Raw genomic sequence first — 17,332 nt, forward strand, 5'->3', positions numbered from 1 at the left:
CAGCAAATGACTTGGGAGGTTCCAATGTGAAATATGTGAATGGCATCTCTGTTGCAGGGGGTTTGGTGACAGATGCATTAGACATCAACACATCACAAGTCTTTTAACTGATGTCATTATGTCTCACTCACACACACACACACACACACACACACACACACACACACACACACCTAATTGTTGAAGGCTGATTCATATCTACACACTGAGAGGCATAGAAATCAGACGTTCACTGACACGTTCACTTGTTTATCCACCCAACTCAGTTGTAGCAGATGTAAGACATTTGATGCTCTTGTTTTTATTGATTGCTTCACCTGATACTCTCTGTTCTAATTCCCAATCCAACATTTGACCCTTAACTCCAATTTTCTAAGTGTTACAAGTCAGAAAAAACATAGTGTAGCCTGAATGACAATGGACAGCCAACAGCTATACATAATTTAAACTCTAAGATACAAGGTTGGTTTTAAATAAGCGAATCTATGTTTATTTATCATTTATCTTTGTAGGATTTGAACTGGAAATCATTGCCAGATTAAAGTGAAACGGATGTGGTTTCCTCGAAATCATGTCACTTAAGAACATCTCCATCTATTGTCCCTCTCTGCTCTGCAGCCCGAATCTGTTGAACTGCCTCTGTTTGGGTTCAACCGAGCACACAAGCAGCACTTTCATGTCCACCGTTGCCCCGGGTCAGGTGATGTAATACGAGCTGTCAGAGGAGGTGAAGTTGCCTGGCCTCATATGGTCTCAGGTCAGTGGGTAACTGGAGAGACGGTGCAGGTGGCGCAGATCGACCCCTACAGGTGACCAGACCTTTTTTTTTACACACATTAGCAGCAGGAACAAAACGAACACTGACTCGTGAAAAATGTCTAATGGAGAGGATACGCGAAGCATTACTTCCGGGTAGGAAATTGAAGACTGTTACCTGGATAAAATATCGTTTATCAGCAGATGCTTGTCTGTAAAAATGTCAATCGATACTCCAGAGACAACAAAACCATAAAAAACCCATTAATAGAGTCATTGCTTGTTCCTTGTACTAAAACAAAGACATTACTCTCTACTGCAGCAAGTTGCTGCTATAGTATCGTAGTAACAAGCCACTATACTATCCTCAGTTCAATAAACAAAACTTGCCAGTGTAAGAAACCCCTTTTCTTAACAAAAGAGCACTCATTTTTCCACAGTATGTACTGCAATGGAATTTGAGCAATTCCTTCATTTGGTCCTTTCATGGTTAGATTTTATACATTTGTTCATAATTATTACATTTGTGAAACAGCGAAACTTAAAACCCTTGAGAAAACAAGGCACCTCTTAAGTTTCACAATAACTAAGGCAACATGACAGGAAATGATATTCACTCGAGGGGCAAGGATGCCCAAAATGCTCAGCTGGCGTCGGCATCATGTTATGATGAAGCCCATAAATAGGAGGGTAACAGTGAATTGATGAACGGACCAAATATAGTATTAGCATCCTGAGGCATCCACATTGGGCAGAAATATTGATGTGTAAACCCTGCTCTCACACCTGTTCCAACCCTATTGAAATTCCTATCATCTGTATTTCATTACTTCCGTTAGTGCTTGTTGTTTGAGTAGCCAGGCCATCCAATCATTATGTCACATCATTACCGCTGGAAGCCCCGCCCCTTTATCTAGTGCAGTGCCTAGTGTTTAGACAACATCAAGACTATCCACAATCCTGTGTGTTATCTAGGACCCTTAGAGCACAGACTTCAAACATGGCACTGCTCCTCCTGAGGCACCAGTGAGGCACAACGCAAGTTTGGCATTGATCACTTGATAGACAGGCACACCAAGTCTCACGGCACGCACAGAAATCTCTTGCTTTCATAGTATTGCAGGCTACTGTATTTTCTCTTGGTAAAATATAACCTCTACATTGTAGAACATCTTTTTAACAATTAATGTTGAAATTTTCATTTCCGAATTCACAGGATTGTGACTGATTATGTGTTAATTCACTTGATGAACTGAGAAAAAAAAAACTCTTCAGTGAATCTAGAAACTGCACACCCTCTTTTGTTCTGTAAAGAGCCTGATTCATCATATACCATTGAGCTGTGCAGCATTTCTCAAGTACAAATCTTGGTGCTCTCTTCCTGCTGAGGTGCTGGGATGCTGAGTGGCAGCAGAAGTTGTGTCTGCATCAGTGGCCGCGTGAAGCTCAGCATTAAATCACGCTGGGTGAATGTGGGAGCAGCTGATCCTGGTCCTGTTGTGACAGTGGCACGGCCCTTTGTAGGGAGACCATCCGCAGTAAATCTGCTCCACTCCCCTTGCACAAAGGAGAGCCTCCATTTATGGCTCCTGGGTGGGGGGTGTGCCACTGAATCAACAATGAAGGGAGCAGGACCTCGCAGACCTCTCTGAATTCTTTCTCAGACCAGCCGTGCAAATGACAGGGAATTCTGGGGATTCCTTTGTTATCCCTGCAATGTGAGAAATCATTTTTTCCTCTGGTGTGGAGGAATTCCCAGATACATCATCACAGGTCATGACAATCATGTCAAATGTGTCATGTTTTACTGATATTTGGGATCTGGAGTATCTCAAAATGATGACATTTTATCCAACACAAAGAAATGAGGAGGTGTTTATTAGGGCGATTTCTCAGCCAGCTGAGAAGTATGTAATGCTCTAATTGGATTAAAAAGCATAAAGATTAGCTTTGTTCTTCTCTTTTCTGAGAAACGTCAAGGATTACAACCCAAAAAAAAACCTTAACAGAGGGCTGTAGTGAGCTCAAACATAATCCAGAAACCAGGAGGTCGTGATGTAGAGCATCAGACTTTTCCTCCAAACTGAACGCTTCCTTCCAGTTGTTGTTGTCTACCAGCCTTTGTTGTCAGAAATAACTTCTCTTCAGGGCAAAAGCCACCAAGACTAGGAAACACATGCTCATTCATGAACACTCAACTACACTCGTGTCCGGAGTTCTGCAGAACAAAGAGGTCAAGAAACACTTTGTAGATCATTTCCACGTTTACCAGCAGCACGAGGTACATGTATATAGACTCGGCAGAGGAGTCTTGCTGACTCGGGCAATGGAAGAACAATGGAAGAATAAATAAACCACCTACTGGTACTTTGGTTCGTTCCAAAGCATTTCATGGAGGTATTTAAACTTTTAAGCCAAAGCTGCAAAAGTTGTGGTAATGAGATTTGACTAAAAAGGGTGAGTTGCCACGGTGATGAATGCTCCAATACTCACAGCGGGAGATCAGCAAAGAGAATCTACCGGCCAAATAATCACTCTGCAGAGAGGGAAACCGGCCTGCATTCTGCTCCTGTTGACCCCTAAAGTACATGATCAAAACAGTTCACATCTGATACAACATCTTTAGAACAAGTACAAGTAGTGCAGTTCATTTACTGTGTCAAACGTGGCCCAGTCCCCATATCCTGAGCTGTTGCATCGACTATTCAAGAACAGAGAAGAAAACAATGGGTTAACAATGCTGAATCTTTGTGATGTGGTGTCATGTTTAAAATTCCACACTATTCTAGTGTTGTTGTTGTTGTTGTTGTTGTTGTTGTTTTTGTGTGCACATGAATTCTACAGTGTCAAACGTTAAGTAACATCAAATCCTCTTTTTACGCAATTTTTGGTTATATTATCAAATTTACACGACAAGAACATCAAGAGCATTGCTGACAATATGATTACAACATATACATAAAAAAATATATAAACCAATGATGATAATAATCCCACTTCAGTCCAATCATTTTTAATGCTGTTTATTGTTTTTTTTGCCGTTTTTTTTGGTGGGCAAATTAATAACGCTGAAACCACACAAGAGTAATGTACAAAAGTGTACGAAAAGAACAATCGAACTCTTACAATTATTCTAGATCATTATCGTTTTGGACTGCATGAACAAATATCACATCATTAACGTTTTGTACTTGTTTCATGTGTATCACCCCCATTCAGCACATACTGGATGATGCATGAAATAAGATCGATATTATATTTCTAAATAAATTTCTTGGGGAGAGAGTAACAAGAAGAAGGGTTATAGTATTGAGTACTACCTTCTTCCACCACCTCACCATGTCTATGACTTCCTCCATGGAGCCACCCAACCACTTCTTACATCTCAGCTCTTGGTTTGTTAATGGTTTGTCAATGACCTGCTTTTCTTCGCACACAAAACCAGACAGCAGATGCTCAATATCCTCTGAATGCCAATGTGGTCCGCTTTCGCAATGACTTCCTGTTTTCTGCACTTTGATTCCACAAGACATGAAGTCAATATCAGCAATACACTTTTTTTTTCTCTTCCTAACCTCTCTACTGTCGGGGGATGCAGACGCTTGTGTTGCTGCTGAATAATGATTACTACCAACAACTGCAACATAGGCTGATAGATACTTCTTTCTGATTTGCAGATGTTATCATCAGTATGAAGGTGAAAATTCTCTAGTTGGGTGAGTAGTAGCAGAAGAGTAGTTAGAGAGTGAGAAGAATGATTTTATGACAACAAAATGGAAGTTGCTTCCATATTTTGATTAATTTGTGGCCACAAAATGTAAAAGTTATGTATTGTGACCGCAAAGGAACACAGCTGCGGCAACAAATTAAATCTTGTGGCCACAAATTAATCAAATTGTTGGAAGAAGTTACATTTTTGGCCTCAAAATGTTAAGTTTACTGAATTCAAAAGGAGAGATGTTTCAGACTTCTTTAGGAACATTGAATGTTGAATAATGATGGACATTTTGATATGAATTGAACTTAGTTTTGATAATGCTTCTATTGCGTCCATTTTTTTTACAATCAGAGTCAACAAAAATGAGACAGTGAACAGGAAAAGAAGGCGTTGACTACAAAATTAAAATCTAATGGTGTACTGGTAGGGTCGGGAGAGGCGCGGGCTCTAATGGGAGGTGGGCGTGCAGACTAAAAGCTCCCGCATCTGCGTCCTGTCTTCTGGCATAATTTTCATGTCACTAAACATCAGGAAGCTACTCTGTAGCTGTTCTAGCCGAGGAGGAAACACTGACAGTGTGATCGATAAAGAGGACATGATGAACGGTATGAAATCAGAAGACTTGACGCAGTAAGATGATTACTATCATGGCTGGATGAAAAGATAGAATAAGAACTGTCAAGCCATTAATTCCCTCTCACTCTGTGCTTTTTCTGGCACATCCTGATACAACTATGAACTGTGAGGATGTTGTGAAATCCTCTCTGGATCTAAAAAGTTGATGACTTGTGCATTTTCCAGAGGAACTGCCTTTGTATTTCTGTCATTGTGCAGCTCTTCTCAACTGAATATTTTCCATTGGAGATCTTTGAGCAGCTATTAGCAAACATAACATGACCGAGATTACATGGCATGAAGAATCCAAATTTCAGTTTCAGAGAAATAATGCAAATAATACAGAGGACTTCTGAAGGTAAGCCCAGGAATTCATATGGAAATAAAACATAATTAGTGTTTTCTCGCCCTGAACAGTGTAATACAGTTGTCCCTGTTCTCAAACAACCGCATTAGATCCTTTGATGAGAAGCATCCTGAACAGACCAGATAATTGCTTGTATGACATCCATTGTCTGCTATGAAAGTAATTAATCATGATAACTGGTGCTTTTCAGCCACTATGTGATTCTGGGTGTAGATATCTTGCTCATTCGGGCCCTGGTTCATGAATACAGAGACTGTTGTCCACTAACGAGCAGTGACACGCAGCCTCATTGGCCCACGGTGGGAGAGGTGCTTTTCAGGAAAACAATGGTGGCAGACAGAAAGCTGCCTAGACTGGAACTGGGGGTCTCGCCACAGAGAATCTCATCATGCTCTGAAATAGATCAGAGTGAATGATGGTGAGAGTTGCAACAGCATAAAGCTTTCCCAGACTGACATTAAAGGGTTAACCACCCTGATGTCATGCAAGTCCAACTCTGTCTGCAGTTTTGGAGCTTCTTTCTCCCGCCTGAGAATTGAAGTGACAACGCCGTGGTGAACCGGCTTGATAACAAAAAGCCTGTGTTACAAACAGCTCCAAAAAGTGCCTAAAAAAAAGGACACTGTCCTGGTGCATTGTGGGAATTTGAGGATGCTGCATTTTATAATTCAAATGCGATGATATTATTTCATGAGTGCCACCGGTGCTAGTACTTTCATGCTGCAATACTTATTGATATTGAAAATAGGTGCCACACTACTGTGTCTATAAAAGAGTATATCTGTTCAATATTTCACTTACTTAATTGCCGAGACATCTCTCACTTGCTTTAGGTTTCCTTTCCCGGGCATGAGCCAGGTTTCCCCACAGGATGTAAGAATTTCTGATTTTAATTCTGAAGCTTCACAAATAGAATATCTGTAAAATTCCCAACAATTTTGCTTCATATTCTAATTGTTGTTTTAGTGAATGTTTCAAAATAAAGAAAACTGATCCATAAAACACACAAACAGCTGTTATATTTAATATTATATTATGTATTGAATAACAGGAGTTTCTTGTTGAAGTCACAGACCTTCCAGAAGAGGATCAGTGGCTCCTGGTGGAACTGGATCTTCTGGTGGAGCGAGGCAGGTACGTCACCTCTCTGGCGGGGAAGGAACTGGAGCTGGTGAAAGAGGTTGAGCCTTACCAGCAAGATATAGTCGGCCTCACCTCGACACATAGCCCCAGGTACGGAATCCAAGTCCTTGAGAGGAGTTAGACTCTCTTTCGCTGGAGTTGCCCCAGTTGAGAGGCGAAGGGCCGGGGTGGACTTTTTGATAGCCCCCAGACTCTCTGACTGCGCTTATGCACCGAACAGCAGTTCAGACTACCCACCCTTTTTGGAGTCCCTGGGAAGGGTACTGGATGGTGCCCTGACTGGGGACTCCATTGTCCTAATGGGGAACTTCAACGCTCATGTGAGCAATGACAGCGTGACCTGGAAGGGCGTGATTGGGAGGAACGGCAGGCCCGACCTGAACCCAAGTGGTGTGCAGTTATTTGTCCATAACTAACACCATGTTCGAACATAAGGATGTCCATTGGTGCACATGGCACCAAGATATCCTAGGTCGTAGGTCTATGATCGATTTTATAGTCGTATCATCTGTCGCATGTTCTGGACACTCGGGTGAAGAGAGGAGCTGAGCTGTCAACTGATCACCACCTGGTGGTGAGTTGGATCAGATGGCAGGGGAAGGCAGCGCTCAGACCTGGTAGGCCCAAACGAGTAGTGAGGGTTTTCTAGGAATACCTGGTGGAAGAACTTGTCAGGATGATCTTCAACTCCCACCTCTGGCAGAGCTTTGACTGCATCCTGGGGGCAGTGGGGGACATTGAGTCCGAATGGACCATGTTCCGCCCTGCCATTGTCGATGTGGCTGTTGTGAGCCGTGGCCGTAAGGCTGCTGGGGCCGGTCACAGCAGGATTCCCCGAACCCGCTGGTAGACACCAGAGGTGAGGGGAGCCGTCAGGCTGAAGAAGGAGCCTTGCAAGGTATGGCTGGCCTGTGGGTCTCCAGAGGTAGCCGACCGGTACAGGCAGGCTAAGCAGTGTGTGTCCATGATGGTCGCCGAGGCAATAATTCAGGTGTGGGAGGAGATAAGTGGAGGATGACGACAAATTGAATAATCGCCCCTTGTTCATATATTTTACAAATGAGGCAGAGGTTAGAAACCATTGTAACCTTACACAACACAACCTGTCAAGGAGATGTTGCAAGTTCCATCAAGAAATAACTTAAGTGTTTCCAGGGGGCACTTTAAAAGCGATTAACACACCTGCTTTTATTTTTTGGCGCTGCACAGTGAAAAGAAAAAATAAGAGGTTTTTTCATGACTCAACTGACAAGCTTAACTTAATTGTTATGGGATTACATACTAACACACACACACACACACACACACACACACACACACACACACACACACACACAAATAAAGTGGATTGATAAATAAAATGGATGTCTTTTGTGTTAATAAGTAAAGTAACCAAAGTTGCTTTAGCTGTCACAATGGTTAAATCCGTGTAATATTGTAACAATAGGTTAAAGGTCATGGTGCCCAATATGAAGCTGGCGCTGGGGCCAAATTGGGGCCAAGTTGACTTGACACATGCGGAAAAATAAAATAATTTATAAAATGTATATAAAATAAATTGCATATTAATAAAGAGCTGCATATGTCAATCAAGAAGAACAGTCTATCTGTTTTCAACAAATATGAGGAATTTACAGGCTGAAAGACACTACAGCCAAAGCCAGGAAGGAAAGCTGGTAGTGGCGACCAGGGGCCCAATTTAGCCCAACATATGCTTACATTTGGCCAGCCAGATGGTTTAAATAAACAACTAAAGACACAAATAAATGAATGAATACAGGCCTAACAACAAAATATAGAATAGATTTAGACTGTAAATGAGTACTGTAAATTACTGTTTATGTCATTTGCTTTTGTGCTCCTAATAACCACTTTTTCATTATTGATTTGATGACAGCTTGACGCTTTTTGTACTTCAGTTTGGCACAAATAAAGTGAGGAAAAAAATGAATCAGGAGCCAAAACAGTGGTCCGGTAACAAAAAGGCCTTTTAACAACACAATATGTGTTTGCTCTTGGCACAAAACCCATCATTTAGATGGAGTCTTGGCCCACCAAGGAAAAAGCTTGTGCACCAATTATAGGCTGTGTTGTTATGATGAGTATTTCCAGAACGAAGCACAAAAACTGCTCTCTGTTCTCTCTCTAGATTCTACTTTTATTTAAAAGTGCTGGCACATTTTGATTTTCAAACACTCAATAAAATTTATGCCACAACTAATTAGATAAGTGTTGCTGGCTGCAGAATTTAAAAAAAAAATTCAGATTAACATTATAATCATTATTCACACTCATTCATTGTTTGGCAGACCCAGTCACTGACAAAGGTATCAAAGAGACTGATGTATATCATGTCCCATTGTATAGATTTTTAAGTTAATTTAGAATATTTAGTTAAATTCTACACAATTAGTAGTAATGTGTATTTGGTCATAAGAGATGTTCTAGAGTAAGAGGTTCTAAGAAATGCAGTGCAACCTAGAAAGAATGATCTTGAATAATTACCATAAATACACAAGACTATAATGAGGTCCTCATCCCGAAGCTTCGCAGCAAAAAAATGGTGCGTTTCCCAGAAACTGATGCACATATTTACACCTGTTTGGCGTTTGAAAGGGTTCCTCATTTGTTGTGTACTTTTTGCTGTGGATGTGACGTCTCTTATTTCTCTGCACCGGACTCCTAAAATGCTTGGTGTCATATAGACAGAAGCTAAGCTGGAACAACTTTTTTTTTTTTTCAGAGAATGAAGACTTAGACAAGTTTGTCACCGAACACATTTGTAGGAGGGAGGGTCATGTTATTATATTATATATGTTTCATGTAAGAATCTCTTTCATTGTTCTCCTAATGTTTGATGTTTCAATATGTTTCATCCAGGCCTTTATGTCTGCAATCCATGCTTGTAGTTTAGATAACTGTTGGCCTTCATACGGCTTTATTGATAAATATAACTGAGTATCATCTGCGTAACAACGGAAATTTGTGGAGTGTTTCTGAATAATATGACCTAAAAGAAGCATATATAAAGTGAAGAGTATCGACCCAAGCGCTGAACCTTGGGGAACACCGTGTTTAACTTTTTTTTTTTTGCATAGATGATTTATCATTAACGTGTACAAACTGAAATCGACCTGATGAATGTAATTTAAACCAGTTTAACGCTGTTCCCTTGATGCCAATTGCGTGTTCAAGTCTCTGTCAGGATTTGATGGATGGTTGTGTCAAAGGCAGCACTGAGGTCTAACAGGACGAGTACAGACACAAAGCCATTATCTGATGAAATTAAAAGGTCGTTCGTAATTTTTACCAGTGCCGTCTCTGAGCTGTGATGGGCTCTGAAACCAGAGCGAAAATCCTCAAATAAACTATCGTAATGTAGGAGGTCACACAGCTGATTAGCAACTGCTTTTACCAGGATTTTAAAGAGAAAGGGGAGGTTAGATATCGATCTATGGTTGGCTAAAACCTCAGGGTCCAGAGTAGGCTTCTTAAGCAGCGGTTTAATGATTAGTGTGATTAATATTTAAATTCCATTAATCATTAGGATCTCTACGCCAGTAGCATAAACACGTTGTTATCACATTTCATCTGTCGTCACCAACCGGAGTTACCAGGTGTTGGATTGACCAGAGAAATGGATGAGAAACATAAAGCAAGGCAAGGCAGGTTTATTTGTATAGCACAATTCAACAGCAAGGCATTCAAAGTGTTTTACAACAAACAAGAAAACATACAGAGTGTAGAAGCAATAAAATCAACATAGAGAAACACAACAATTAAAAGGGCTAAATTTGGAAATAAAAATGAGCAAAAATAGGAGATGAAACAGGAGATTACAAGTTACAATGCAGTGTGAGATATTGATCAGAAAGCAAACCTGTCCCAGATGAGCTGAGAGGTCTAGATGGTTCATAACGTAGCAGCAGATCAGAAATGTGTTTAGGCCCTAAACCATTCAGTGCTTTATAAACCAACAGCAGTATTTTAAAGCCAATTCTTTAACAGACAGGAAGCCAGTGTGAGGATCTGAGAACTGGAGTGATATGATCCACTGTCTTGGTCTTAGTTAGGACTCGAGCAGCAGCGTTCTGAATCAGCTGGAGCTGTCTGATGGATTTTTTAGGGAGACCTGTGAAGACACTATTACACAAGTTTAGTCTACTAAAGATAAATGCATGGACAAGAGCCTATCCCAGCGGGTTTCAGGTGAGAGGAGACACATCTACGGTCAATTTAGAGTATCAATCAGCCTCGTCCCCTCTTGATGTCTTTGGACTGTGGGAGGAAGCCGGAGTACCAGAGAGAACCCACGCAGGAACAGGGAGAACATGCAGACTCCACACAGAAAGATCCTGTGCCCAACCCCGAACCCGGAATCTTCTTGCTGTGAGGCGATAGTGCTAACCACTGCACCACCATGCTGCCGCCCTGGTGATATGGTTGTGTAAATTTGTGTGTCGTCTGCATAATTATGGTAAGATATTTTGTTGTTTTCCATAATCCGAGCTAGCGAGAGCATGTATATGTTGAACAGAAGAAGCCCCAGAATGGAGCCTTGGGGAACTCCACATGTCATTTTTGTCCGCTGAGATGTGTAATTACCTATAGAAACAAAGGAGTCCCTGTCTTTTAAGTAAGATTCTAACCAGTTTAGTATTGATCCATAAAGTCCCAATTTTCCAGACGGTCTAGTAGTATGTTGTGGTCGACAGTGTCAAATGCTGCGCTGAGATCCAGTAATACAAAGACGGAAATTCTGCCACAGTCTGTGTTTACGTGGATGTCATTGAAAGCCTTAACAAGAGCAGTCTCAGTGCTGTGGTGTGGTTGAAATCCTGACTGGAAGATGTCAAAACAGTTGTTTAGTGCCAAGAAGTTGTTTAGCCATTGAAAAACAGCTTTTTCAATGATTTTACTTAAAAACAGAAGGTTTGATATGGGCCTATAATTGTTCATTACTGAGGTGTCTTGATTGTTCTTTTTTAAAAGTGGTTTGATGACTGCAGTTTGCAGGGCCTGTGGAAAGACACCTGACAGAAGAGACGTGTTTACAATATGTAGAAGATTTGAGGCCATGCAGTTAGAAACAGTTTTGAAAAAGCCTGTTGGCAGAACATCGAGGCAGCAGGAGGAGGAATTCAAATTTTGTATAATGTCCTCCAGGTTTTTATGGTTGATGGGATAAAATTGCGTCATATCACTTGAATTAATCTTAAGTGGACACAAGGACAACACATATCCTGAACCTGATATGGAGGCACTGACTGCTTGTCTAATTTTTGGGATTTTGTCAGTGAAGAAGAAGGCAAATTCTTTGCAGGCCCTGGTGGACAGAAGTTCAGAGGCTACTGACACAGGAGGGTTTGTTAGTCTACTGTAGCAAATAAGGCACATAAGCAGTCTTATGTAGCAACATGAGACTTCATGCTGTTATCCGTCTCAAATAGTGTTGACTGATAAAGGAGCAAGACGAGGGTTGATATTGGTTCAGCATTTCTTTTCTGCTGGACAGGTAAGCTAACATTTGCTAACTAACAACAGCAATGCACAAGTTAACAACTTTGACCTCTGACAGGTTCATGCTGTTATTGTGAATGTGTCACATAATCACCAAATCTATCATGACAAGATCAAAACATTGAATATCTGTCTTATTACCACTACTCCAATTCTGACCGTATGTGGTTATTTGGGTAAACCTGGTAACCAATAGAGTAGATTCGTGCAGCAAGTGTGAGAGCGACACCTACTGACCTGGAGGTGTAAATGAGCTTCATTGCACCTTTAAGTATTGTGATATTTACACTTCAGAACTCAGATGAGGCACACAGATTCTTTGACTATACCACACAGACTTAAACATGTTACCAATCAATGTCACATTATTTCATTTGAACAGTTGTGTAAATAATATTGACAAATCATTTAAATGCAAATGGTTTGCATGTACACATAAACACACTAAGACATGATAAGGACTAAATATCACAAAAAATACATCCCCCATTTTACTGCTTTATCATTTTATTAACAGGATGAGCGGAAGAAAATGGATGGATGGATGTTTTGAGTTTGCAGTGTGGTGTTATAATGCCTGCCATTTTACACCCCCATTAAAATCAAGGCCTCCCCGTTTTTAGAGTTGAAACTCTATAGCTACTGAATCCTGAGGTATATGTATCCATTACATTGCCATGTGAAGTTCTGGTGGTTCCAAATCATCCAGATTGAGGACTATGCCTCAAAAACTGTTAGTTAAAGGAAATTTGCTGCCATCTTGTGGCGAGAAACGCCCAATTAACTGACCACACTCACAAATATAAGTTTAATATTTAGAACAACACTCTGTAAAAACAGAAGAACAGCTGAAACTCTCTAGGGGAGTTCTTATTCCCTCCTTTTGTAAACCTAAAGCAGTTAAAAATGAACTTCAAAATACCTGCAGGTCAGGTTTCTGACAGCTGGGGGCGGTAGAGCTTTTCTCTGCATCACTCAACGGCTGCAGTGTCGACAGGGTTTGAGTTATGCATCAGGGATTTGCGTCTCTGGCTCTTTTGGGTAGGTTTATTGATTGATGATTGATGTACATTTTCATGATTTTTTTGTACATTCAAATCCAAACACTATAAAATGAATTTAGAAATCTACCAAACCTCTGCTGAATTCTCTGCATGATATTTAATCCGCATTCCTGTATATAAAATCCATGTAGAGTGCTTTTTATCCGGAGTTGATTGCGTAAATAGATACATTTCTCAGTTTGCTTAACTCCAGGGAGACAGGGAAACCAGTGAGGGCCTCGGATTTGATCCTTGTCTGCGCCTTTTGAGATGCTTGATGTGCAGACCTGAACACATAATGGAAGGAGGACGCAGTGGGGTGTAGTCAGCCCTCTAGCCTCCCGTCATTGGTCGCTTCAGAGTCCGTCGCCCTCACTCTCTCATAAATACGCTCCCACCGCCAACCCGAGCAGATAATCACAGGCCGCTGGGAGAAGGACACACCCTCTGCTGATCTAGACTCGGTTTACACAGGGATGCGATCTGATCCAGGACAAGGTGACACCAGAAGATTCCAGCTTGCAGTTTTGCATTTGTAGAAGTGTGCTGCTCCGACTCAAAGATGACGGGCGTTTTTGAGAACTTAAATACTGATATGCACTCGAACCAAATTACCTCAAGCAACTACCACAGCTTGCACAAATCGCAGGAGTCACCGACGCTGCCGGTGTCCACGGCGACGGACAGCAACTATTACAACAGCCAGCAGCCGGGACATTGCGCTGGATCTCCGTTCGGCCAGCTCGGCTCGTTCCAGTACCACGGCAGCGCCACGAGCGCTGCGCAATATAACGCAAAGTCCTACGACCTGGGCTTCAACTCATCTTATGGCGCATACAGCTCCTATGGCCAAAACTCGTCTCCTCCTCCAGCAGACACAGGTGAGGAATCTCTGTTTGATAAAGCTGGTGAAAGACGAACCACGCAACTGACGCGATGATTATCCAACTAGAAATGAGGACACATACTTGGCTTCCACATGGCGCAATCACGAATGGACCCTGTTGAATTGATTTATTTGGAGAGAGAGAAGCTGCAGCAAATGTGAATTAATAATTATATCAATCATACACATAGATGGTAATTAACTGTAATTAGTTAGGAGGACACACGCATGAGACGGTGGTGCACTTTCATGATCTTTCATGCGTAAAATTGCAATGTTCATTCAGAGAAAGAAGAGAGCGAGCCAGAAATCCGGATGGTCAACGGAAAACCAAAGAAGGTCAGGAAACCTCGGACCATTTATTCCAGCTTCCAACTGGCTGCACTTCAGCGGAGGTTTCAGAAGACGCAGTATCTGGCGCTACCAGAGCGGGCCGAGCTGGCAGCCTCGCTGGGCCTGACGCAAACCCAGGTGGGTACACACTCCAAACATCCGCTTCGTGTCTACTAAGCTTCTGAGGAGTCAACTGAGGATGTGAGTCGGAAAAATATCGTCTAATCCATGTTGTTCTCTTCAGGTCAAAATTTGGTTCCAAAACCGCCGCTCCAAGTTCAAGAAGTTGTGGAAAAGTGGTGAAATCCCCCCAGAGCAGCACGTCGGGACCAGTGAATCTCCCCCCTGCGCGTCCCCACCGAACACCGCCTGGGATTTTCCACAGACTCAGAGAATGAACACCTCCAGTTTACCTCAGAGCAGCAGCAGCAGCCCCCCCAACACCAGCGCGCCTTCGTCGTTCCTGGCAAACTACTCCTGGTACTCCACCACGAACTCTAGCACGCATCTGCAGCCGCCTCTGGTGCAGCATCACCACAACTCCGCCATAAGCGCTGGAACGATTTTCTGAAATTTAAAACAACAAACAAACAAAAAACATCGGGTTAAATCGGACAATGCTGGTGATTGAAAAACAAATACCAATAACTTTATTTTACAGACCTCTTGTGCGAACTTTACGCATCTAGGAAGTTGACGGAGCCGGACAGGTTCACGGACCTTGTAGTAGACACAGATTTCTACAGTTATTTTTGTATTTATTTATTTTGTTTATGTGGAGGGATGAATGAACCACTGTTACCCAAAGCAATCACGGTCTGTTTTTACATGGACGTCAATTTTTTGCCAATTCCTGCAAAATCAAACACAGGACAGCGCCTGTCGCAGATGTAGCACAAGTCAACTGTTATCGTGCCTTTTTCAATATGACCTCATTCTGTTGTGCGATGAAACCGCGTTTACCTTTTATTCACTCATCATCACGTCATCATTGCTGGTTTGAATACATTTTTTTTTGGGGGGGGGGGGTTGTAAATATTTTACCGCAGCTATTTGATATCATGTTTTGACTATTTTTTATTTTATTTTAAGGCTATTGGTGCAAAATCCATTAACCACCGCGAGCTACTGATTGTCCCGCCCTCTGTTTCACTTGTATCACACTTAATTGTATTTTTGTCTTATTTATTTTAGCAGTGTTCCATATATGGCCTGGCGTTATTTAAATAAAAATGTTTTCTGTGCACATGCACGCATCCCTCTTCTTTCCATGTGGAATGTCAGTTGGTTATTTTACAGTTAAGACCTGTAGAAACACAAATAATCTACATGCACTTGCAGGCTGTTACAATAAGCGTTTTCATATTTTGAAGAATTCGTTTTTCTGCATCTTGTGCTGGAAGTGAACACAGGGTATACAGTATTTATAGTCACAGTTTGTTCTTTAAAATGATTGGATTCACTTCGAGTACAATGTCTTGTGTGAACATGCTGGATATGAATCACATTGCATGTTGACGTGTTTATATTCCACGTTTTACTCAAATCTGTAACACGGTTTTATATTTAATACAGTTTTGCTCTCTTTAAGATAGTCAGACCGTCTACCGCGTATCAACTGTCTCCAGCCGAGCTAAATCTGAGTTCTTATTTTTGGACACACTGCGAATTTTCAGCAGTTTGTTTCCCCAACACTTCATTAAATGTACTGTGAGTCTGCTGAGGAGCTTTTTATGGGCGTGAAGGTGCTTTGTTCGAATTCGGATTTCATATTTGGTTGTGTTGGTTTAAAACATGTTGGAAAAATACCACACACACACACACACACACACACACACACACACACACACACACACGTGGCTGCTAACAAAATGATACTTTCACATTAGCTACGCTGATTAAAGAGAATTATTTGACCAATGACGTTGTTTATGTTGCAAAACAATGTTGAACCTTCAGAGAACTCCCGGCTTCTCCGAGGGGGTTGTAGCTCTTTGTTTCCGCCTGCTGTATCACATGAGCGGTGGAGCCGCATGGACCGAGGGCGCAGCCTGAGCTGAAGATGGAAGCGGCACAACAACAACAACAGGCCTTGGCATGCGAGAGGGAGGAAGATGAGGGTGGGTACGAGCGGGCAGCAGCTCCCCAGACTGTGTGGAGTCAGAGAGTCGCTTTCCAGACGTTTTATGAAGGCAGCCTAACCAGAGAGGGAGAGAGGAGCCAGGACTAAGACAGCCCGGAGCTACAACATCATGGAAACATTTCTCACAAGTGAAGCCTCTGATCTCTGCAGACAAGCAGGTTGACCTACATTTTTTACAGTATGCGGCTCATGCGGGGGTTGTAGCTGCATGGGAAAACACAGGCACGCGGCCAAAAACGACATTTAAAACAGTCAAATAAACCTGTTTAAAAATTAAAAAAAAAAATCCCCGGCGTATAATTTTGAGTCATTTATTATGATCAATAAATAAAACCATCACATCACTCTGAGTGGCATCGCTGCATTCCTTCCCTTCTCTTCGCACATAAGCTTGATGGAGGCTGACAGGGCGAATCCCAGCCATGCGCCAGTCCTCAGTGACCTTTGTGTGAGTATCAGAAGAGGCCTGGAATACCGCAGTATTCTCTAGTATTCGGTTCAAATAGAATTTGAGAAAGCTCGTTTATGTTCTATGAACAAAAATAGAAAAACGCAACTCGGTAATTTTTTTTTCTTCATCCGCGGATTTGAGTTCATTTATTTATTTATTTATTCATTTATCTATTTATTTATTTATTTATTTATTTATCTATTTATTTAGCACTTGCAGCTCGTAAATGCCACATCCTAATTCATACCCTCATCTGTAATTTCATCCACATTTGCTCCGTTTTTTGAGCATTTCTGGCTTTCAAACGTGAAAGCCTGCAATTACAAGGCTATATAATTCCACGCAATTTTAGATGTC

General features: G+C 41.7%; 1 protein-coding gene across 1 annotated transcript; it reads left to right on the forward strand.

Moving 5' to 3' along the window:
• Positions 1-13,591: 13,591 nt before the first annotated feature.
• On the forward strand, positions 13,592-15,920 carry dlx2a (distal-less homeobox 2a). Its single transcript, XM_086220665.1, has 3 exons — positions 13,592-14,043; positions 14,335-14,519; positions 14,626-15,920. Exons 1-3 carry the CDS (start codon positions 13,725-13,727, stop codon positions 14,950-14,952), a joined length of 831 nt encoding a protein of 276 aa, XP_086076791.1. The 5' UTR covers positions 13,592-13,724; the 3' UTR covers positions 14,953-15,920.
• The last annotated feature ends 1,412 nt before the right edge of the window (positions 15,921-17,332 follow it).

This window comes from Aulostomus chinensis, chromosome 12, assembly GCF_037954235.1.
Source record: "Aulostomus chinensis isolate RoL2024-O1b breed Wild chromosome 12, RoL_Achi_v1.0, whole genome shotgun sequence".
In the NCBI taxonomy this organism is placed as follows: Eukaryota; Metazoa; Chordata; class Actinopteri; order Syngnathiformes; family Aulostomidae; genus Aulostomus; species Aulostomus chinensis.